This window comes from Pristiophorus japonicus, chromosome 16, assembly GCF_044704955.1.
Source record: "Pristiophorus japonicus isolate sPriJap1 chromosome 16, sPriJap1.hap1, whole genome shotgun sequence".
NCBI lineage: Eukaryota > Metazoa > Chordata > Chondrichthyes > Pristiophoridae > Pristiophorus > Pristiophorus japonicus.
In genome coordinates this window covers 1117518-1142480 of record NC_091992.1, presented here as the reverse complement: position 1 = coordinate 1142480, position 24963 = coordinate 1117518, and the positions used below count along the sequence as shown (strand labels likewise).

The following is a 24963-nucleotide window of genomic DNA, read 5'->3' as shown; positions in this document are numbered from 1 at the left end:
TGCTGCATTACTGGGCTATGGCTGCGTTACTGGGTTATTCTTACAGGAGTTAAACAACTGTAAATGATAGGAATTTAAAGCCAGCAAGTATACCTGGTACAGTGACCTTCCGCTGGCGGATTGGACGAGCGTTACTGAGTGTTCATCCACCAGCTCCAAGGCGTGCAGAGCAGTCGGCCCAAAGACAAACTTTAGTCTGGAGAGGAAACAACATTTCAGTGAAGACAGAGTCGTTTATATTAACACCAGGCCAACCACAGTACAGCAGCTGCTGTCGACCCAACATTATTCAGACTCCAAGATCTGTCACTTTCAGGTGGATATTTAACACTTCACTTCATTGGGGAAAGTGCCATCCACTGTTAGAGGCATGTGCTTACACCACCCGTCTTACAAAGCTGCATTCTGCCCCTCACTAACAGCGAGCGCACAAAGTCACCCCAACAGCAGTAATCATGTACATTGTACCTGTGGTAAAGACTTGCATTTATATAGCGCCTCTCATGAGCTCAGGATGTCCTAAAGTGTTTCCAGCCAATGAAGTACTTTTGAAGTGTAATCACTGTTGGAATGCAAGGAACGCAGCAGCCAATTTGCTCCAACAAACAGCAATGTGATAATGACCAGATAATGTTTTTGTTTTGTCGATTGAGGGATAAATATTGGCCCCAGGACACCGGGGATAACTCTCCTGCTCTTCTTCGAAATAGTGCCATGGGATCATTTACATCCACCTGACTAAGCAGACGGGGCCGTCGGGTTAACATCTCATCCAAAAGACGGCACCTCTGACAGTGTAGTGCTCCCTCAGTACTGCCCCTCCGACAGTGCGCCGCTCCCTCAGTACTGCCCCTCTGACAGTGCGGTGTTCCCTCAGTACTGCCCCTCCGACAGTGCGGTGCTCCCTCAGTACTGCCCCTCCGCCAGTGCGCCGCTCCCTCAGTACTGCCCCTCCGACAGTGCGGCGCTCCCTCAGTACTGCCCCTCCGACAGTGCGGCGCTCCCTCATACGGTCCCTCCGACAGTGCAGTGCTCCCTCAGTACTGCCCTTCCAACAGTGCGGCGCTCCCTCAGTACTGCCCCTCCGACAGTGCGGCCCCTCCAACAGTGCGGTGCTCCCTCGGCACTGCCCCTCCGACAGTGCGGCGCTCCCTCAGTACTACCCCTCGAACAGTGCGGCGCTCCCTCGGCACTGCATTGTGGTGTCAGCCTGGATTATGAGCTCAAGTCTCTGGAGTGCTACCCACGACCTTTTGACTCGGAGGTGAGAGTGCTGCCTAATGAGCCATGGTGGCACTATGAAGTATGCAGGTGTAATCCTGTACAGTATACCTGTGCTACTGAACTAATCAAAATCATGTGACAGATGGGGTTTGTTCATGAGTAATAAGATTAAAAATCAATGCAGATTTAAAAAATTGACAGAAGTAATTGGCAGCTTCCTGCGGTCATGAAATGTAAACGTGTAAAACAGCAAACCGGGTAAAAGCAACACCTCATGTTGGAACCAAGGCATATCTCCGACAGGAATACTGTTCAGGCCAGTAGCTCCGACAGGAATGCTGTACCGTTAGATAGCTTGTGTATCTGATACAGGTACTACTACAGCAATGTATAAATATTGCAGAGACAATAGGATATAAATATATCAGCATACTAGAAGGAGAGGGGGCGGTAGCTCAAGGGATGGCTAATACTGTGCTCTACATTACACAACTGAGGGATAGTGTCAGTCTGGTCAGCTCAGTCACACTTGGGCTATTTCAGCAGCAAGCTCGCCAAGTTCCATTGATAAAGACTCACCCGGCTTCCTTACAAATGAGAAATTCCATACAGCTGATTTATAGCATGAATCTGCCTGAATTACAGATGGCCTGCTTCATGCCTCTGTAACTGTTCCAAAACATCTCTACTGCCAATATCGCAGGTCCCTCCAGGGCTGCTGATGTGTTTAACAGTTCTCAAAGGGCTCGATAGAATTTTAATTTCTGCAGCACAATACCATCCCTTTAAATCGCCCATCGTTAACCTGAACATTTATGGAATCCTGTTAGGATATCCAGGTGATAGCACAGGAAGTAGGGAGCAATGGCCTTCATGTAAACGAGGCACAGGAATTTGCCTCCCTCTGTGAAAATGTATGAATTTCTTTTGTCTTTTACACTGCTCGTCTGATGCTGGAACTGAACAGGCAGAAGGCAGACACCGTCCCCAGAACCCCCTGTGCCTGCTGCACTCTCAGCATCCTGGGCAGCAGCACCTGCTGTTACTCAGGACGCACTGTATTCAAAGGCAGGGCGTCCCACCCACACAGAAAGTTACTGAGTGTGGGCAGAGAGGGGAGGGGGAGCGTCACATGGTTTCTATCACAGAGGAAACAACGTGTACAATGTCAGGGTTGTGGTGTAATGAAATATCCCCAAGTGTGCAGTGAACAATATCACCATCAGTGACGGAGTCAGAAACAATGGGTCTAAGACCCAGAGGAAAGCAGAAACAGAATGGTGTACATCACCTTAACTACACCGCACCTACAGCTCACATTACAACAGTGACTACAATTCAAAAGGGCTTCATTGGCTGTGAAGCGCCTTGCGATGTTCTGAGTTTGTGAATGACACTATATAAATGAAAGGCTTTCTTTCTTTATAGAAATCTCATTTCTGAGAGGTCCTACTCCCGATTCCAAGTTCATTACATCCAGGAGTGCGTCACAGTGTGTAGCTACAACGACACTCCCGTGCGGCAATGAGTGACCCCCAGAACGCTGGCCCACCTCCTCCCCTGGTGCGGGAGATTAGAAGTCTCACTCCATTAGAGAATACTGAGCTGATACAATCCTCCATCAAGGAGCTCGTCTTCACTAATAGTAACACTGTTTCTGTTCATGTTATCGACTGGTTCTTGGATAAATATATTACATCGAATTTACAGAAATGGGCCATTCAGCCCCCCCCCCCCCACCGAGTGTCCGGCCCCCCCCACTCCGTACCGTGTCCGGCCCCCCCCCCCCACTCCGTACCGTGTCCGGCCCCCCCCTCCACCACTCCGTACCGTGTCCGGCCCCCCCACTCCGTACCGTGTCCGGCCCCCCCACTCCGTACCGTGTCCGGCCCCCCCCCCCCCCCACCACTCCGTACCGTGTCCGGCCCCCCCCCGCTCCGTACCGTGTCCGGCCCCCCCCCCCCCCCCCACCGCTCCGTACCGTGTCCGGCCCACCACTCCGTACCGTGTCCGGCCCCCCCCCCCACCGCTCCGTACCGTGTCCGGCCCCCCCTCCACCACTCCGTACCGTGTCCGGCCCCCCCCCCCACTCCGTACCGTGTCCGGCCCCCCCTCCACCACTCCGTACCGTGTCCGGCCCCCCCTCCACCACTCCGTACCGTGTCCGGCCCCCCCTCCACCACTCCGTACCGTGTCCGGCCCCCCCCCCCACTCCGTACCGTGTCCGGCCCCCCCCCCCACCACTCCGTACCGTGTCCGGCCCACCACTCCGTACCGTGTCCGGCCCCCCCCCCCACTCCGTACCGTGTCCGGCCCCCCCCCCCACCGCTCCGTACCGTGTCCGGCCCCCCCTCCACCACTCCGTACCGTGTCCGGCCCCCCCCCCCACTCCGTACCGTGTCCGGCCCCCCCCCCCACTCCGTACCGAGTGTCCGGCCACGATCTGATTTAATGGAACAGGCTCGAGGGGCTGAATGGCCTCTTTACAGAAACATAGAAAATAGGTGCAGGAGTAGGCCATTCGGCCCTTCTAGCCTGCACCGCCATTCAATGAGTTCATGGCTGAACATGCAACTTCAGTACCCCATTCCTGCTTTCTCACCATACCCCTTGATCCCCCGAGTAGTAAGGACTACATCTAACTCCTTTTTGAATATATTTAGTGAATTGGCCTCAACAACTTTCTGTGGTAGAGAATTCCACAGGTTCACCACTCTCTGGGTGAACTTCCTGTTCCTATCTTCCCATGGCTGTGGTGTTAGTGCAGAAAATGACCCAGGTCTGTGAGCACCATGTCAGAGCTGGACCAAACCTCTCTGTCCATAAATACTGGTGCAGAATAAAGATTGCATTATTCAGCAGACACAGAGACCACGGCTTGCAGCACTTGGAGGTACAATGCAGCACCCGACAGCCCGATCAGAGGCCTGGTGAGTCACACAACCATCTCAGAAACTTCGACATTGTACAGATCAACAACTGTTGATTGTGGATTAAACAATTCTCAATCGGCAATTAACGGCCATGGAAGAAATAAACAGGGGATTGAAGTGCAGTTCCCAGGCGCACCTTACATGAACAGGCACTGGGAAACAAGCTTCAAACTTGGATAAATAATCATTAAAACATGAATTTTAAAATGATTCATCATTGTCAGCAATTACAGTAATGTGATCACAGCTGATTGCAGAATCAAACAAAACGTTTATTAAATGGCTTCTGAACTAAAGAGGCAGAAGACAGATGGCAAAACTCCCAATGATACTCACGCCAGAAGCAGTTCATCGGTCACTGGAAAACACAAGAAACAAGGAAGTGCGTCAGTGCCCCTTTCACAAACATACCCCTCCAACCGTTGCAGAAATCTAACCTCGCAATCAGAAGCACAAATCGTACACAGGACACAAACCAAAGTAGTTTGAAACAATTAAATTGCCCAATTTTCTCCTGCCTTCTTATCGGGTCCCCGTTCATCCAGTTCAGCAAATTCCCCGGCCTGAGCTAGGTGCTGATGGGAGTTGGAATGGTAGCTGGGGACTGTGAACTGTTCTCAGCAGTTCTGGGCTGGGGGGCGGGGGGGAAATCAGCCAGGGTTCCCTCACCCGCTCACTGCCCAGTGATTGCCGCTGGGAAGCGGATGTGCATGAAGCATGATTTGAGGACAGGATCAGGCTGCACAGAGATGCTTCCCATGGTTAGAGAGCACACAAGCATTCGTCTATGGCAACTGAGCACCCTGGGAGGAGCGGCTGTGCTAACTTCTGATGAACTGCACCCCAGCATGACTCAGTGTGTCCAAGAGAAGGGAAGAAATGGGGAGAAATATTAAAATATAAAAGCAGCACTGTCCCCACAACTTAGATAAGATGCAAGGCCGTGATGTAATTCAGGTCACCCATGGCTGTGGACAAGACTTGATGATGATAAGCCAGTGGTTATTTTTTCAGGACTAGTAATCCAGAGGATGTGAAATTTCATTCAATAAATCTGGCACCAGAGGAAATGAGACTCATCTGAGAGTTTGTTATATTATCTTGTGGGCCGTGGGAAACATTACAGAATTTCAGCTCTCAGCCTCAACGCTCAACGGAAATAGTCGCAGCATCTCAACAGTTCTCGTAATTATTGTTCCTCATTCCTGGCATCATCCTGGTGGTCCACATTCTGAGCCGCTTGACCTTAACTAACTCGAACAATTCTAAATATTTGCTGATTTTATCTTCAATCATAGATTAGGCCTGAGAAATTATAGCCAAGCTGCCTCCTATCAACAGCTGCGGGGGCTGCCACCAGGGTATAGTGGCTTGTCTACCCGGGGTATAGTGGCTTGTCTACCCGGGGTATAGTGGCTTGTCCACCCGGGGTATAGTGGCTTGTCCACCCGGGGTATAGTGGCTTGTCTACCCGGGGTATAGTGGCTTGTCTACCCGGGGTATAGTGGCTTGTCCACCCGGGGTATAGTGGCTTGTCTACCCGGGGTATAGTGGCTTGTCCACCCGGGGTATAGTGGCTTGTCCACCCGGGGTATAGTGGCTTGTCCACCCGGGGTATAGTGGCTTGTCCACCCAGGGTATAGTGGCTTGTCCACCCGGGGTATAGTGGCTTGTCCACCCAGGTTCCTGCCCCTTTCCGTACTGCCCCGCTCCCTCCCCTCCTGCACCGCCAGCCCTCCCGCCCGGCTCCCTCCCCTACCACCTCCCCTCTGTCCCCTACCACCCCCACTCCCTTCCAGCCTCCCTCCCTTCCCGCTCCCTTCCCTACAGCACCACTCCTTCTCAAGTACAACCACGTTCTCACTTCCACCATTTCTAAAAATGGACACAAAATATGTAATATGTAATATCTCAGTTATATATGTGGACTTGTATTTACTCTGTACAGCCACCAGAGGACTCATTCCCCGGAGTCCCAAGGGATCCCATAATCCCTTGGGAGCACAGGTATTTAAGAAAGCTTCACAGGTTGGAGAGGCAGTCTGGAGACCTGCAATAAAAGACTACGGTCACACTTTACTTTGAGCTCACAGTGTTCAGTCTGACTCTTTCTCCATACACAACAACTGGCGACGAGATACAGATAGCGAACCCAAAGATGCAGAGAACAGTGGGCATCCTGGAGAAATTTTCGGAGGGAGATGATTGGGAAACTTTTGTGGAGCGACTCGACCAATACTTCGTGGCCAATGAGCTGGATGGGGAAGAGAGCGCTGCCTAACGAAGGGCGATCCTCCTCACCGTCTGTGGGGCACCAACGTGTGGCCTCATGAAGAATCTGCTCATTCCAGTGAAACCCACAGAAACGTCGCACGACAATTGTGCACACTGGTCCGAGAGCATGTGAACCCGAAGGAAAGTGTTCTGATGGCGAGGTACCGGTTTTACACCTGAAAAGATCTGAAGGCCAGGAAGTGGTGAGTTATGTCGCTGAGCTAAGACGCCTTGCAGGACATTGCGAATTTGAAGGATATTTGGAGCACATACTCAGAGATTTTTTCGTACTTGGCATTGGCCACGAAACCATACTTCGCAAACTTTTGACTGTAGAGACCCCAACCTTGAGTAAGACCATAGCGATAGCCCAGGCGTTCATTGCCACCAGTGACAATACTAAACAAATCTCGCAGCACACGAGTGCTGCTACAAGTACTGTGAACAAAGTGATGTTGTTTTCAAATCGTAACGTACAGGGCAGGTCACACATACCTGCAGCTACACGTCCGCAGATGTCTCAGAGTCCACCATCAAGGGTGATGAATGCAAGGCCATTAATACCTTGTTGGTGCTGCGGGGGTGATCATCGTTTCCATTCATGCCGATTCAAAGAGTACGTTTGCAAGGGCTGTGGAACAATGGGACACCTCCAACGAGTGTGCAGGTGAGCTGCTAAGCCTGTTAAACCTGCAAACCACCATGTTGCAGAGGAGGACAGATCCACGGAGGATCACGACGAACCAGAGCCTCAGACCGAGGAAGCAGAGGTACATGGGGTGCACACATTCACCACGAATTGTCTCCCGATAATGCTGAATGTTGAACTAAATGGACTCCCGGTGTCAGTGGAGTTGGACACCAGCCAGTCCATCATGGGCAAAAAGACTTTCGAAAGGTTGTGGTGCAACAAGGCCTCAAGGCCAGTCTTAACTCCAGTTCGCACGAGATTAAGAACTTACACTAAAAAACTGATTCCTGTAATCGGCAGTGCTACTGTAAACGTCTCCTACGATGGAGCGGTGCACAAGCTACCACTCTGGATGGTACCAGGCGATGGTCCCACGCTGCTCGGCAGGAGCTGGCTGGGAAAGATACGCTGGAACTGGGATGACGTCCGAGCGCTATCGCCCGCTGACGACACTTTGTGTGCCCAGGTGTTAAAACAAATTTCCTTCACTATTCAAACCAGGCATCGTGAAATTCCAAGGAGCAAAAGTGCAGATCCACCTAATTCCGGGGGTGTGACCCATCCATCACAAGGCGAAAGCAGTACCGTACACGATGAGAGAAAGGGTAGAGATCGAGCTAGACCAGTTGCAACGAGAGGGCATCATTTCACCGATCGAGTTCAGCGAGTGGGCCAGTCCTATTGTCCCAGTCCTCAAGGGAGACGGCACCGTCAGAATCTGTGGCGATTACAAAGTAACTATCAATCGTTTCTCCCTGCAAGACCAATACCCACTACCAAAAGCCGACAACCTCTTTGCAACGCTGGCGGGAGGAAAGAAGTTCACGAAGCTGGATCTGACTTCAGCCTACATGACAGGAACTGGAGGAATCATCGAAGGCCCTCACCTGCATAAACGCGCACAAAGGTCTTTTTGTTTATAACAGATGCCCGTTTGGAATCCGATCAGCGGCGGCGATATTCCAGAGGAACATGGAAAGTTTACTGAAGTTGGTCCCACACACCGTGGTCTTCCAGGACGACATCTTGGTCACAGGTCAGAACACAGTCAAGCACCTTCAGAACCTGGAGGAGGTTCTTAGTCGACTCAACCACGTGGGGCTCAGGTTAAAACACTCGAAGTGCGTTTTCCTGGCGCCTGAAGTGGAGTTCCTGGGAAGGAGGATTGCGGCGGATGGCATCAGGCCCACCAACACGAAGACTGAGGCAATCGAGAACACACCGAGACCACAGAACGTGGCGGAGCTGCGGTCGTTTCTGGGACTCTTGAACTACTTTGGTAACTTCTTACCGGGTCTCAGCACCCTGCTAGAACCCCTGCATGTCTTACTACGAAAAGGGGGCGAATGGGTTTGGGACAAAAGCCAAGAAAATTGTTATGCTCAAACAAATTGCTTGTGTTGTATGATCCATGTAAGCGTTTGGTACGAGCATGCGATGCGTCGTCATATGGCGTCGGGTGTGTATTGCAACAGGCTAATGATTTCGGGAAACTGCAACCGGTTGCTTATGTATCCAGGAGTTTGTCTAAGGCCGAGAGAGCTTACAGCATGATTGAGAAAGAAGCGTTAGCGTGTGTCCATGGGGTAAAGAAAATGCATCAATACCTGTTTGGGCTAAAATTCGTATTGGAAACTGACCATAAGCTACTTATATCCCTGTTTTCCGAGAGTAAAGGGATAAATACCAACGCATCGGCCAGCATCCAGAGATGGGCGCTCAGGTTGTCCACATACAACTACGCCATCCGCCACAGGCCAGGCCCAGAAAACTGCGCCGATGCTCTCAGTAGGCTGCCATTGCCCACCACGGGGGTGGAAATGGCGCAGCCCGCAGGTCTAGCCATGGTTATGGAAGCACTTGAGGGTGAGCAATCATCCGTCACTGCCCGGCAGATCAAAACCTGGACAAGCCAGGACCCCTTATTATCTCTAATCAAAAGCTGTGTGCTTCACGGGAGCTGGTCCAGTGTCCCAGTGGAAATGCAGGAAGAGATAAAGCCGTTCCAGCGACGCAAAGATGAAATGTCTATACAGGCAGACTGCCTTCTGTGGGGCAATCGAGTAGTGGTCCCCAAGAAGGGCAGAGACACCTTCATCAATGACCTCCACAGTATCCACCCAGGCATCGTAATGATGAAAGCGATAGCCAGATCCCACGTGTGGTGGCCCTGTATCGATGCGGGCTTATAGAGTCCTGCGTTCACAGATGTAATACATGCTCACAGTTAAGCAATGTACCCAGGGAGGCGCCGCTAAGTTTATGGTCTTGGCCCTCCAAACCGTGGTCTAGGGTACACGTCAACTATGCAGGCCCGTTCCTGGTTAAAATGTTCCTTGTGGTTATAGACGCGTACTCCAAGTGGATTGAATGTGAGATAGTGTCGGCTAGCATGTCCGCTGCCACTACTGAAAGCCTGCGGGCCATGTTTGCCACACACGGCTTACCCGATGTTCTGGTGAGCGACAACGGGCCATGTTTTACTAATGCGGAGTTCAAATAATTCATGACCCGTAACAGGATCAAACATGTCACATCGGCCCCGTTTAAACCAGCGGCCAATGGTCAGGCAGAGTGAGCAGTGCAAACCATCAAGCAAGGCTTGAAGAGGGTAAATGAAGGCTCACTGCAGACTCGCCTATCCCGAGTCCTGCTTAGCTACCGCACAAGACCACACTCACTCACTGGGATCCCACCTGCTGAACTGCTCATGAAAAGAGCACTTAAGACAAGGCTCTCGTTAGTTCACCCTGTTCTACATGAACAGGCAGAGAGCAGGCAGCTTCAACAAAGTGCATACCATGATAGCGCAAATGTGTCACGCGGGATTGAATTTAATGATCCTATATTTGTATTAAATTATGGACAAGGTCCCAAGTGGCTTCCCGGCACTGTCGTGGCCAAAGAGGGAAGCAGGGTGTTTCGGGTCAAACTTTCAAATGGACTCATTCACCGGAAACACTTGGACCAAATCAAACTCAGATTCACAGACTACCCTGAGCAACCCACCTTGGACCCTACCTTTTTTGATCCCCCAACACACACACCAGTGGCAACCGGCACCACGGTTGGCCACGAGGCAGAACCCATCATCCACAGCAGCCCAGCAGGGCCCAACACACCAGGCAGCCCAGCAAGGCCAGCTGCACAGCAGCCCTGCAGGGCCCAACACACCAGGCAGCCCAGCAAGGCCAACTGCACAGCAGCCCAGCAGGGCCCAACACACCAGGCAGCCCAGCAAGGCCAACTGCACAGCAGCCCAGCGAGGGCCCAACAAATGATTCAACAACACCAGCTTTCACACCGAGATGATCAACCAGGGCAAGAAGGGCCCCAGATTGACTCACATTGAGCTGATCGAGTGTGGTCAGTGTTTCAATGCTGGGGATGTTGGCCTGGACGAGGACACTGATGTTGGTGTGCCTGTCCTCCCAGGGGATTTGTAGGATCTTGCGGAGACATAGTTGGTGGTATTTCTCCAGCAACTTGAAGTGTCTACTGTATATAGTCCATGTCTCTGAGCCATACAGGAGGGCGGGTATTACTACAGCCCTGTAGACCATGAGCTTGGTGGTAGATTTGAGGGCCTGGTCTTCAAACACTCTTTTCTCAGGTGGCCGAAGGCTGCACTGGAGGCGTGTTGGATTTTGTCGTCAATGCCTGCCCTTGTTGATAGGAGGCGCCCGAGATATGGGAAGTGGTCCACGTTGTCCAGGGCCGCGCCGTGGATCTTGATGACTGGGGGGCAGTGCTGTGCGGCGAGGACAGGCTGGTGGAGGACCTTTGTCTTACTGATATTTAGTGTAAGGCCCATGCTTTCGTACACCTCGGTAAATACGTTGAATATGTGCTGGAGTTCAGCCTGTGTGTGTGCACAGACGCAGGCATCGTCCGTGTACTGTAGCTCGACGACAGAGGTTGGGGTGGTCTTGGACCTGGCCTGGAGACAGCGCAGGTTGAACAGCTTCACACTGGTTCTGTAGTTTAGTTCCATCCAGCGGGGAGCTTGTTGACTGTGAGGTGGAGCATGGCAGCGAGGAAGATTGAGAAGAGGGTTGGGGCGATGACACAGCCCTGCTTGACCCCGGTCCGGACGTGGATTGGGTCTGTGGTGGATCCGTTGGTCAGGATCACGGCCTGTATGTCGTCGTGGAGCAGGCGGGGGATGGTGATGTACTTTTGGGGGAATCCGAAACGGAGGAGGACGCTCCATAGACGCTCGCGGTTGACAGTGTCAAAGGCCTTTGTAAGGTCGAAGAAGGCCATGTATAAGGGCTGGCGCTGCTCCTTGCATTTTTCCTGCAGCTGTCGCGCTGTAAAGATCATGTCCGTTGTGCCCCGGAGGGGACGAAATCCGCACTGCGACTCCGGGAGGAGCTCCTTGGCCACAGGGAGAAGACGGTTGAGGACTTTCCCAGTAGATGATAATGACCAGATAATCTGTTTTAGTGATGTTGATTGAGGGATAAATATTGGCCCGGACATCGGGGATAACTCCCCTGCTCTTCTTCGAAATAGAGCCATAGGATCTTTTACATCCACCTGAGAGAGCAGACCGGGTCTCGGTTTAACATCTTATCCGAAAGACAGCACCTCCGACAGTGCGGCACTCACTCAGTACTGCCCCTCCGACAGTGCGGAGCTCCCTCAGTACTGCCCCTCCGACAGTGGGGCACTCCCTCAGTACTGCCCCTCCGACAGTGCGGAGCTCCCTCAGTACTGCCCCTCCGACAGTGGGGCACTCTCTCAGTACTGCCCCTCCGACAGTGGGGCACTCCCTCAGTACTGCCCCTCCGACAGTGGGGCACTCCCTCAGTACTGCCCCTCCGACAGTGTGGCGCTCCCTCAGCACTGTCCCTCCGACAGTACGGCGCTCCCTCAGCACTGCCCCTCCAACAGTGGGGCGCTCCCTCAGTACTGCCCCTCTGACAGTACGGCACTCCCTCAGTACTGCCCCTCCGACAGTGGGGCGCTCCCTCAGTACTGCCCCTCCGACAGTGGGGCGCTCCCTCAGTACTGCCCCTCCGACAGTACGGCGCTCCCTCAGTACTGCCCCTCCGACAGTACGGCGCTCCCTCAGCACTGCCCCTCCAACAGTGGGGCGCTCCCTCAGTACTGCCCCTCTGACAGTACGGCACTCCCTCAGTACTGCCCCTCCGACAGTGGGGCGCTCCCTCAGTACTGCCCCTCCGACAGTGGGGCACTCCCTCAGTACTGCCCCTCCGACAGTGGGGCACTCCCTCAGTACTGCCCCTCCGACAGTGCGGCACTCCCTCAGTACTGCCCCTCCGACAGTGCGGCACTCCCTCAGTACTGCCCCTCCGACGTGGGGCGCTCCCTCAGTACTGCCCCTCCGACAGTACGGCGCTCCCTCAGTACTGCCCCTCCAACAGTACGGCACTCCCTCAGTACTGCCCCTCCAACAGTGGGGCGCTCCCTCAGTACTGCCCCTCCGACAGTACGGCGCTCCCTCAGTACTGCCCCTCCAACAGTACGGCACTCCCTCAGTACTGCCCCTCCAACAGTGGGGCGCTCCCTCAGTACTGCCCCTCCGACAGTACGGCGCTCCCTCAGTACTGCCCCTCCGACAGTGCAGCACTCCTTCAGTACTTCCCCTCCGACAGTACGTCACTCCCTCAGTACTGCCCCTCCGACAGTGCAGCACTCCCTCAGTACTGCCCCTCCGACAGTGCAGCACTCAATCAGTACTGCCCCTCCGACAGTACGGCGCTCCCTCAGCACCGCCTCTCCGACAGTGCGGCGCTCCCTCAGTACTGCCCCTCCGACAGTACGGCGCTCCCTCAGTACTGCCCCTCCGACAGTACGGCGCTCCCTCAGTACTGCCCCTCCGACAGTGTGGCACTCACTCAGCACTGCACTGGAGTGTCAGCCTAGAGTTTTGTGCTGCAAGTCCCTGGAGTGGGACTTAAACCCACAACCTTCTGACTCCAAGGTGAGTGTGCTGCCCACATAGTCCCGCCTAGCCCCTTTCCCTTTAGATTTCCCATTCACTCTGGGTGCTACCCTCCAACAAATCCTTTCCTTCCCATGTTTGGAAAAGGCCCAATACTTTCCTTATATTATCTGCTGCCTTTTAAAATATATTCCCTTCTAATCTCCCTGTCCCTTTTCAAACAGCATGTTCTATATTCCTCACAATTATCTTTAGTATGGTGAGCCATAACGTTATCACATCTCCCCTTTAACTTTCAGTTTAGTTTTACATCTATTTATCCACAGAATTCTACACTTTCCTTTTCCCCTTCTAGGAATCTATTTACTTTATACTCCATTCATTTCATATTTGAACATTTCTGTTCTGTTTAATGTACTTTCTGCTCAGTGAATTTGTCCCGGATCCTCTCGTTTTGCTGAACTTCACCCTTTTCCAGGCCAAAAAACTTATCTTTGTCCTTTTTCATTCTTATATTGCTACTCGGAGCTCCGACACAGCAAGCGAGCCCCAGGCGGGCAGAGGAAAGGCTTCAAGGACACCCTATCCTTGATAAAGTGTAACATCCCCACCGACACCTGGGAATCCCTGGTCCACGACCGTCCAAATTGGAGGGAAAGCATCCGGGAATGCGCTGAACACATTGAGTCTCTTCACCGAGAGCAGGCAGCGGAAGGAGCGAGCGGCAACCCAGACTCCCCACCCACCCGTCCCTCTAACCACCGTCTGCCCCACCTGTGACAGAGACTGTAGGTCTCGCACTGGGCGCTTCACTCACCTGAGAACGTGTGTTAGTGTGGAAACAAGTCATCCTCGACTCCGAGGGGCTGTCTATCATCATCATCAGAAATTGTTGCCAATACCATTTCCCAATCGATCCATTCACACATCACCTGTTTGCCCCATTTCAGTCCCACAACTCAATGACCACACACCCTGCACTCGTTCAGTACCATTGCGATTGTTTCAGTAAATAGGGATTATCACAGGCAGGAAATTGGTCACAGATGCAACTTTGAGTGTAACAGAAGTGCAGTGCAGGCTGCACCGGTGGTCAGACCGGGGGGCAGGGGGCAGGGGGCGGTGAGCCCGGGGGCAGGGGCAGGGGACAGTGAGCCCTGGGGCGGGGGACAGTGAGCCCTGGGGCGGGGGCAGGGGGCAGTGAGCCCAGGGGCAGGGGGCAGTGAGCCCTGGGGCGGGGGCAGTGAGCCCTGGGGCGGGGGCAGTGAGCCCTGGGGCAGGGGGCAGTGAGCCCTGGGGCAGGGGGCAGTGAGCCCAGGGGCAGGGGGCAGTCAGCCCTGGGGTGGGGGGCAGTGAGCCCTGGGGCGGGGGGACAGTGAGCCCTGGGGCGGGGGGCAGTGAGCCCTGGGGCGGGGGCAGTGAGCCCAGGGGCAGGGGGTAGTGAGCCCAGGGGCAGGGGGTAGTGAGCCCTGGGGCGGGGAACAGTGAGCCCTGGGGCGGGGGCAGGGGGCAGTGAGCCCAGGGGCAGAGGGCAGTGAGCCCTGGGGCGGGGGCAGTGAGCCCAGGAGCAGAGGGCATTGAGCCCAGGGGCAGGGGGCAGTGAGCCCTGGGGCAGGGGGCAGTGAGCCCTGGGGCAGGGGGCAGTGAGCCCAGAGACAGGGGGCAGTGAGCCCAGGGGCAGGGGGCAGTGAGCCCTGGGGCAGGGGGCAGTGAGCCCTGGGGCGGGGGCAGGGGGCAGCGAGCCCTGGGGCAGGGACAGGGGGCGGTGAGCCCGGGGGCAGGGACAGGGGGCGGTGAGCCTGGGGGCAGGGGGCCCTGGGGCAGGGGGCAGTGAGCCCAGGGGCAGAGGGCAGTGAGCCCTGGGGCAGGGGGCAGTGAGCCCAGGGGCTGGGGGCAGTGAGCCCTGGGGCGGGGGCAGTGAGCCCAGGGGCAGGGGGCAGTGAGCCCAGGGGCAGGGGGCAGTGAGCCCAGGGGCAGGGGGCAGTGAGCCCAGGGGCAGGGGGCAGTGAGCCCAGGGGCAGGGGGCAGTGAGCCCAGGGGCGGGGGCAGTGAGCCCAGGGGCAGGGGGCAGTGAGCCCTGGGGCGGGGGCAGCGAGCCTGGGGCGGTGAGCCCGGGGGCAGGGGCAGGGGGCGGTGAGCCCCGGGGCAGGGGGCGGTGAGCCCGGGGGCAGGGGCAGGGGGCGGTGAGCCCCGGGGCAGGGGCAGGGGGCGGTGAGCCCGGGGGCAGGGGCAGGGGGCGGTGAGCCCGGGGGCAGGGGCAGGTGCAGGGCGCGGTGAGCCCAGGGGCAGGGGCAGGGGGCAGTGACCCCAGGGGCAGGGGCGGGTCACCCTGTAGGAGAGGTGCAACAGAAAATGAGAGGGAAACGAGTGAATAAAGTTATGCCACCTGGAAATCAAACTCGATGCCACTGGGATACAATGGGCCAGGTACATGGTACAGGCAGTCACGGGGCACCGGAGACCAGTTTGCTGTTACACCAACATTCTCAGTCGAGCAACCCTTGCATCTGATGCTCTGCACACACATTTCATAGATTGTTTATTTATAAATACATATTTAACGCACTGTTTTTTCATACATGACACTTCCTGCCTCAGGGGACCAGCAGTTTAGCCCAACAGGGAAATCTATCGGATGGTGCTGTCACTCCCACCTCACACTCACTGTCGCCCTGCCTCACCCGCAGTGTTTGGGGGGGATGCGGTGTTCAGGGGGTGGGAGCGATGTTCGGTGGGGGATGGGTGGTGATTGGGGTCGGGGTGTGTTTGGGGGGGGGGGCACGTTTGCGGGAGGGGCGTTGGGGGGGGGGGGTTGTTTGGGGGTGGTGGTGTTTGGGGGGAGGTGTTTAGGGGGAGTGGTGTTTGGGGGGGGTGTTTGGGGGTGGTGGTGTTTGTCGGGGGAGTGTTTGGGTGTGGTGGTGTTTGGGGGGGGTGTTTAGGGGGAGTGTTTGGGGGGCGTGTTTGGGGGGCGTGTTTGGGGGGGGGAGTGTTTGGGGGGGCGTGTTTGTGGGGGAGTGATTGGGGGGCGTGATTGGGGGGGCGTTTGGGGGAGGGGGTGTTTGGGGGAGGGGCGTTTGGGGGAGGGGGTGTTTGGGGGAGGGGGTGTTTGGGGGAGGGGGTGTTTGGGGAGGAGGTGTTTGGGGGAGGGGGTGTTTGGGGGAGGGGGTGTTTGGGGGAGGGGGTGTTTGGGGGAGGGGATGTTTGGAGGGGGGTGTTTGGGGGAGGGGATGTTTGGGGGGGGTGTTTGGGGGAGGGGATGTTTGGGGGTGTGTGTTTGGGGGAGGGGGTGTTTGGGGGAGGGGGTGTTTGGGGGAGGGGGTGTTTGGGGGAGGGGGTGTTTGGGGGAGGGGGTGTTTGGGGGAGGGGGTGTTTGGGGGAGGGGGTGTTTGGGGGAGGGGGTGTTTGGGGGAGGGGGTGTTTGGGGGAGGGGGTGTTTGGGGGAGGGGGTGTTTGGGGGAGGGGGTGTTTGGGGGAGGGGGTGTTTGGGGGAGGGGGTGTTTGGGGGAGGGGGTGTTTGGGGGAGGGGGTGTTTGGGGGAGGGGGGTGTTTGGTGGCGGTGCATTAAACTGACCCACACAACTAACAAAGAATGGCCTTTTCTGATGCAATGATAAAACCAGCTGTTAATCTGCGAGTGAGATTGATACCCTGGACCGAGGCGGCAGCAAAGATGAACGACACCGTGACCGTCCGAACCAGAAAGTTTATGACAAACCGCTTGCTGCAACGCAAGCAAATGGTTGTCGATGTCCTCCACCCCGGCAAAGCCACCGTCCCCAAGACAGAAATTAGAGAAAAGTTGGCAAAAATGTACAAAACGATGCCAGACGTTGTGTTTGTCTTTGGCTTCCGGACGCAATTTGGTGGCGACAAAACGACAGGATTTGCAATGGTCTACGACTCCTTGGATTACGCCAAGAAGAATGAACCCAAGCACAGGCTGGCGAGGCACGGCCTGTTGGAGAGGAAGAAGGTTTCCAGGAAACAGCGAAAGGAACGCAAGAACAGAATGAAGAAAGTCCGGGGTGCAGCTAAAGCTAACGTCGGTGCTGGCAAGAAGTAACTTGGGGAAAGACGTGAAGTTTTCTTGAAATGCTGTTATCCATGGATCACCACCTGTAATTATCTGTCTACGTGCTCAAATAAATTCTGATACACAACATTACAGCCATCTACCTCGTTGTTATTTCAAGGGCTTACCATAAATCCCTGAACATCTGGACACAGTCTGCTCCTTTCTAAACAAGAGTTTCACACAAACACAGAGATAAGATAATCATTACTGAGTTATGAGATCTCCTCCCTATTTTGCTCACAGCCTTTGCTCCTGTGTGCCCAGCCGCACTCCGCCTCACCCAATACAGCCGCTGGTCCCACCTCCTGTTTCACGGCTTGGGATGTTTACAATGTTAAAGGTGCTCTACAATGGAACTGTTGTTGAGGAGATGTTTTTACTGATTCCTGTCTCAAATGTACACTGTAAACAATATCCCAGGGGCATTTGGAACAAGGTGCTGCTATGACATTCTACCTCTGGTATCTATTGGTTTCCAGCACTTTGAGGGAGGGCCATAATGTGGAACCCCTGTAACTAGAGTCACCTCACTAATAGAAATGACTTAATGTGGAAACAGGCGAGTTGCACTCACAATATCCAGGTGGGGAATCTATCAATTGGCTATTGCTGCCCTGAGCAACAGAATATATCGTGAGCAAAATCCCTTTGCTTTCTCCTATGAATGAGCCATGCTCCATTCACTCACGTTGTGACAATTCCTGGTACACCTGCTTCACTTTCTTCAGAAGCTCTTCCGTCACCGCGGGCAAGGTGTACAATGTTGGTGCCATCTCAATCTCAGTGTCTGCTGAGGAAATCAGTATTCATCATCAATTATATTTTGAAAATAAGTGACAGCAAGTGAATATGTTCCGCAAAGAACAGTTTGAAAACAATTTTTTACTTTCTTTAAAAGTTTTCAGTAAACTTGCTGCATTTCAGCTGGTCCCAGGGTCCAGTACAGGGCCAGCTGACCCACGCAACTGAAACAATGACAAAACCATCTGTTAAACTTAGTGAGTGCAATTTACCCCACAAATCATTGCATTAATCTTGACTGCATGCTCCCAGTTCCTATTATACACACCGCACTTACATGGGCCTCATTAAAGGCCAATGTTAACCCAACCCGCCCAGCAGAAACAGGGCAGTTGGACGGTCAGAATGGCCACAGCGACTATCCGCTATTTTAACCTTGGAGGTGGGCTGGACACAGGCCTGTAGATGAGTTTTGCTTTAACATGATCAGGCTGTGACAGCAACACAACGGGACAGCGATGTTAACCCGAGACCTGAGCAGAGAATCCGTCAGCGTTTACCCATCAGGCCAAACTGGCTTGATACAGGACTCCCGGGATACAGGAGCCCCAGGATAGGGGACCCCCCCCGCCCGGGATACGGGAACCTCCGGGATACAGGAGCCCTGGGATACAGAACTCCCGGAATTGGGGAACCCCCGGAATAGGGGACCCCCCCTGGGATACGGGAACCCCCGGGATAGGGGACCCCCCCCCGGGATACGGGAACCTCCGGGATAGGGGACCCCCCCTCCCGGGATATGGGAAATTTGGGATACAGGAGCCTGGGAACCCAGAGATATAGGAACTTCGGGATCCAGGACCCCAAAATGTCCAATGGCAATGATATCCCAAACTAAGGCTTGAACATCAGAGACAGACAGAGAAGCCCAGCACCATGCAGGCCCAGCAATCCCCAGGGGCTGCCTTGCTCACTGCCCCATCTGCCAGGGGACTTTAGCGGCTGATGCCGAGCTCAGAAGCTGCAAAAGCCCCGAGCCGGAACGTGTCAATTCACCGGGCCGCGAAAACCCTTTGCAAACCTGGCTGGGGAAACCCCGCTCTGCTGCAAATATAGTTAAAGCCCAAAACTGTCTCCAGTCACACAGCTGTCTATAAACGTGCAGCAAACACGGCCCCCATTGACCGTGGACACCGTCCCACGGGAATCACTCCTTCCTCAGGCAGAAGCTCGAGGGTTCGATCCCACTCCAGGGGCCTGCGCACAAAAATCGGCTCACATCCCAGGGCAGTACTGAGGGAGTGACTGTCGGAGGGGCAGTACTGAGGGAGCGCCGCACTGTCGGAGGGACAGTACTGAGGGAGCGCCGCACTGTTGGAGGGGCAGTACTGAGGGAGCGCCGCACTGTCGGAGGGGCAGTACTGAGGGAGTGCTGCACTGTCGGAGGGGCAGTACTGAGGGAGTGACTGTCGGAGGGGCAGTACTGAGGGAGTGACTGTTGGAGGGGCAGTACTGAGGGAGCGCCGCACTGTCGGAGGGGCAGTACTGGGGGAGTGCCGCACTGTCGGAGGGGCAGTACTGGGGGAGTGCCGCACTGTCGGAGGGGCAGTACTGGGGGAGTGCCGCACTGTCGGAGGGGCAGTACTGGGGGAGTGCCGCACTGTCGGAGGGGCAGTACTGAGGGAGTGTTGTCCCGGTTCAGTCCCTGGGAATTTATGGATTTATTTCTCCCCGGGAGCCTAGGGATCTCCCTGAGCCGAGACCGCACTCACCGCCCGGCTGGCCCCAGACTCCAGGCTCAGGCTTCGGGCCTCGCTTCCGCGCTCGGCATTCTGGGCCTTGTCGTTGGGCGCCGGAGGTAGAACTACAACTCCCAGCGGGCATTGCGCCGCGCCGCCCTGGCCCCGCCCCCAGGTTTGCTTATTCTGTAAATATAAACATCGCTGTAAATATAACATGTGTAATGTAAGGTGTGTAATGTAAGGTGTGTAATATAACATGTGTAATGTAAGGTGTGTAATGTAAGGTGTGTAATGTAACATGTGTAATGTAAGGTGTGTAATGTAACATGTGTAATGTAAGGTGTGTAATGTAAGGTGTGTAATGTAAGGTGTGTAATATAACATGTGTAATGTAAGGTGTGTAATGTAAGGTGTGTAATATAACATGTGTAATGTAAGGTGTGTAATGTAAGGTGTGTAATGTAACATGTGTAATGTAAGGTGTGTAATGTAACATGTGTAATGTAAGGTGTGTAATGTAAGGTGTGTAATGTAAGGTGTGTAATATAACGTGTAATGTAAGGTGTGTAATGTAAGGTGTGTAATATAACATGTGTAATGTAAGGTGTGTAATGTAAGGTGTGTAATATAACGTGTGTAATGTAAGGTGTGTAATATAACATGTGTAATGTAAGGTGTGTAATGTAAGGTGTGTAATGTAACATGTGTAATGTAAGGTGTGTAATGTAACATGTGTAATGTAAGGTGTGTAATGTAAGGTGTGTAATATAACATGTGTAATGTAAGGTGTGTAATATAACATGTGTAATGTAAGGTGTGTAATATAACATGTGTAATGTAAGGTGTGTAATATAACATGTGTAATGTAAGGTGTGTAATGTAAGGTGTGTAATATAACATGTGTAATGTAAGGTGTGTAATGTAAGGTGTGTAATATAACATGTGTAATGTAAGGTGTGTAATGTAAGGTGTGTAATATAACGTGTGTAATGTAAGGTGTGTAATATAACATGTGTAATGTAAGGTGTGTAATGTAAGGTGTGTAATGTAACATGTGTAATGTAAGGTGTGTAATGTAACATGTGTAATGTAAGGTGTGTAATGTAAGGTGTGTAATATAACATGTGTAATGTAAGGTGTGTAATGTAAGGTGTGTAATATAACATGTGTAATGTAAGGTGTGTAATGTAACATGTGTAATGTAAGGTGTGTAATGTAAGGTGTGTAATATAACATGTGTAATGTAAGGTGTGTAATATAACATGTGTAATGTAAGGTGTGTAATGTAACATGTATAATGTAAGGTGTGTAATGTAAGGTGTGTAATATAACATGTGTAATGTATGGTGTGTAATGTAAGGTGTGTAATATAACATGTGTAATGTAAGGTGTGTAATGTAAGGTGTGTAATATAACATGTGTAATGTAAGGTGTGTAATGTAAGGTGTGTAATATAACATGTGTAATGTAAGGTGTGTAATGTAAGGTGTGTAATATAACATGTGTAATGTAAGGTGTGTAATGTAACATGTGTAATGTAAGGTGTGTAATGTAACATGTGTAATGTAAGGTGTGTAATGTAAGGTGTGTAATGTAACATGTGTAATGTAAGGTGTGTAATGTAACATGTGTAATGTAAGGTGTGTAATGTAACATGTGTAATGTAAGGTGTGGACCGCAGCAATGCCGGGCCCGAGGCCGAACAATCTCCGGAAAGGAACGGCCTGCCGCGCCTCGCGACCTCCCGCCGGTTGGGTTCGACAATATATTAATTATAGCTTCAATGTAAAGTTAAAAAGTCCCTCCAGCCTACTTAGAATTAACTTAATGTTTAGAGATTGCAGATGCTGCCATCAGCACTGTCTGAACATTTAAATTCTAACTCCTGGCACCTGTGTAACCATAGAAACAGGAGGGGGGCATTCCACCTCCAGTCAGATCTGGATCTTAACCCCACTTACCGCCTTGGTTCCACTTCCCTTAATACTCTTGGCTAACAAAAATCTAGCAGCCTCAGTTTTGAACTTTTCAACAGCTTTTTGGCAGAGAGAGCTCTGGATTTCCACCACCTTTTATGTGAAAAGCTGCTTCCTAACATTAGCCCTGAATGGCCGAGCTCTGAAATCATAGAATCAGAGACATTTACGATACAGAAGGAGGCCATTCAGCCCATTGTGTCTGTGCCAGCCAACAAAGAGTTATCCAGCCTAATCCTACTTTCCAGCTCTTGGTCTGCAGTTACGGCACTTCAAGTGCGTAACCAAGTACTTTTTAACTGTGGTGAGGGTTTCTGCCTCTACCACCCTTTCAGACAGTGAGTTCCAGACCACCACCGCCCTCTGGCCGAAAAAAGTTCTCAACTCCCCTCTAATCCTTCGACCAATTACTTTAAATCTATGCCCACTGGATATAGACCTCTCTGCTAAGGAAAACAGGTCCTTTCTATCCACTCTATCTATGTCCCTCATAATTTTATACACCTCAATAATTCTCCCCTCAGCCTCCTCTGTTCCAAAGAAAACAACCCCAGCCTATCCAGTCTTATTATTTCACACTTCTTCGGCTTGAATTCCAGTTGCCACTTTTCTTCCTACCTGTAGTCTACAGCTTTCTTCCTCACTATCAACCACACGGCCAATTTTTGTATCACCTGCAAACTTCTTAATCATGCCCCCTACATTGAAATCTAAATAGAAACATAGAAAATAGGTGCAGGAGTAGGCCATTCGGCCCTTCGAGCCTGCACCGCCATTCAATGAGTTCATGGCTGAACATGCAACTTCAGTACCCCATTCCTGCTTTCTCTCCATACCCCTTGATCCCCCTAGTAGTAAGGACTACATCTAACTCCTTTTTGAATATATTTAGTGAATTGGCCTCAAAAACTTTCTGTGGTAGAAAATTTCACAGGTTCACCACTCTCTGGGTGAAGAAGTTTCTCCTCATCTCGGTCCTAAATGGCTTACCCCTTATCCTTAGACTGTGTCCCCTGGTTCTGGACTTCCCCAACATTGGGAACATTCTTCCTGCATCTAACCTATCTAAACCCATCAGAATTTTAAACATTTCTATGAGATACCCTCTCATTCTTCTGAACTCCAGTGAATACAAGCCCAGTTGATCCAGTCTTTCTTGATATGTCAGTCCCGCCATCCTGAGAATCAGTCTGGTGAACCTTCGCTGCACTCCCTCAATAGCAAGAATGTCCTTCCTCAGGTTAGGAGACCAAAACTGTACACAATACTCCAGGTGTGGCCTCACCAAGGCCCTGTACAACTGTAGCAACACCTCCCTGCCCCTGTACTCAAATCCCCTCGCTATGAAGGCCAACATGCCATTTGCTTTCTTAACTGCCTGCTGTACCTGCATGCTAACCTTCAATGACTGATGTACCATGACACCCAGGTCTCGTTGCACCTCCCCTTTTCCTAATCTGTCACCATTCAGATAATAGTCTGTCTCTCTGTTTTTACCACCAAAGTGGATAACCTCACATTTATCCACATTATACTTCATCTGCCATGCATTTGCCCACTCACCTAACCTATTCAAGTCACTCTGCAGCCTCATAGCATCCTCCTCGCAGCTCACACTGCCACCCAACTTAGTGTCATCTGCAAATTTGGAGATACTACATTTAATCCCCTCGTCTAAATCATTAATGTACAGTGTAAACAGCTGGGGCCCCAGCACAGACCTTGCGGTACCCCACTAGTCACTGCCTGCCATTCTGAAAAGTCCCCATTTACTCCTACTCTTTGCTTCCTGTCTGCCAACCAGTTCTCAATCCATGTCAGCACACTACCCCCAATCCCATGTGCTTTAACTTTGCACATTAATCTCTTGTGTGGGACCTTGTCGAAAGCCTTCTGAAAGTCCAAATATACCACATCAACTGGTTCTCCCTTATCCACTCTACTGGAAACATCCTCAAAAAATTCCAGAAGATTTGTCAAGCATGATTTCCCTTTCACAAATCGATGCTGACTTGGACCTATCATGTCACCTCTTTCCAAATGCACTGCTATGACATCCTTAATAATTGATTCCATCATTTTACCCACTACCGATGTCAGGCTGACCGGTCTATAATTCCCTGTTTTCTCTCTCCCTCCTTTTTTAAAAAGTGGGGTTACATTGGCTACCCTCCACTCCATAGGAACTGATCCAGAGTCTATGGAATGCTGGAAAATGCCTTCAATCCCATTAATTTCCCCAACACAATTTCCTGACTAATAAGGATTTTCCTCAGTTCCTCCTTCTTACAAGACCCTCTGACTCCTTTTATATCCGGAAGGTTGTTTGTGTCCTCCTTAGTGAATACTGAACCAAAGTACTTGTTCAATTGGTCTGCCATTTCTTTGTTCCCCGTTATGACTTCCCCTGATTCTGACTGCAGCTCAGGAGGATGGGAGTTCCAGAGCTTGGGGCCCAGGCAGCTGAAGGCACGGCCACCAATGGTGGAGCGATTATAATCAGGGATGGTCAGGAGGGCAGAATTAGAGGAGTGGGTAGTTGTGGGGCCGGAGGAGATAACAGAGATAGGGAGGGGCGAGGGCCATGGAGGGATTTGAAAACAAGGATGAGAATTTTGAAATCGAGACGTTGCTTAACCGGGAGCCAATGTAGGTCAGTGAACACAGGGGGTGATGGGTGAGCGGGACTTGGTGCGAGTTAGGACACGGGCAGCTGAGTTTTGGATCACCTCTAGTTTACATAGGGTAGAATGTGAGAGGCCAGCCAGGAGTGTGTTGGAATAGTCAAGTCTAGAGGTAACAAAGGCATGGATGAGGGCTTCAGCAGCGGATGAGCTGAGGCAGGGGCGGAGACGGTCTTAGTTATGGTGTGGATATGTGGTCAGAAGCTCATTTAAGGGTCAAATATGACACCTAGGTTGCAAACGGTCTGGTTCAGCTTCGGACAGGAGTTGGGGAGAGGGATGGAGTCAGTGTCTGGGGAACGGAGTTTGTGGTGGGGACCTGAAACAATGGCTTTGGTCTTCCCAATATTCAATTGAAGAAAATTTCTGCTCATCCAGAACTGGATGTCGGACAAGCAGTGACCGTGAAGGGGTCGAGAGAAGTGGTGGTGAGGTAGGGCTGGGTGTCACCGGCGTACATGTGGAAACTGACTCCGTGTTTCCGGATGATGTCACCAAGAGGCAACATGTAGATGAGGAATAGGAGGGGCCAAGGGTAGAACCTTGGGGGACACCAGAGGTAACGATGCGGGGGTGGGAAGAGGAGCCGTTGCAGGTGATTCTTTGGCTACGATTAGGCAGATCGTGTTTGACTAACCTAATTGAATTTTTTGATGAAGTAACAGAGAAGGTTGATGAAAGGAATGCAGTGGATGTTGTCCATATGGAT

General features: G+C 52.4%; 2 protein-coding genes across 5 annotated transcripts in view; one reads left to right on the top strand and one right to left on the bottom strand.

The window, feature by feature from the left end:
* Positions 1-19693, bottom strand: part of zswim7 (zinc finger, SWIM-type containing 7) — an 82907-nt gene extending 63214 nt beyond the window's left edge. The window contains exons 1-4 of one of the 4 annotated variants that reach the window (XM_070858028.1): positions 19625-19693; positions 17800-17901; positions 4494-4515; positions 94-196 (exon numbers count right to left, since the gene is read on the bottom strand). In XM_070858028.1, the coding sequence (XP_070714129.1) occupies positions 94-196; positions 4494-4515; positions 17800-17884 (210 nt within the window). In that variant the 5' untranslated portion in view covers positions 17885-17901; positions 19625-19693. The other 3 variants (XM_070858027.1, XM_070858029.1, XM_070858026.1) reach the window with 3 other exon arrangements.
* Positions 16615-17177, top strand: LOC139226933 (small ribosomal subunit protein eS24-like). The gene has a single exon (XM_070858025.1). It carries the CDS (start codon positions 16626-16628, stop codon positions 17097-17099), a length of 474 nt encoding a protein of 157 aa, XP_070714126.1. The 5' UTR covers positions 16615-16625; the 3' UTR covers positions 17100-17177.
* Positions 19694-24963: the final 5270 nt, after the last annotated feature.

Bases quoted from the DNA above. Each gene is read 5' to 3' on its own strand.
- LOC139226933 (XM_070858025.1), top strand. From the start codon at position 16,626: ATGGCCTTTTCTGATGCAATGATAAAACCAGCTGTTAATCTGCGAGTG.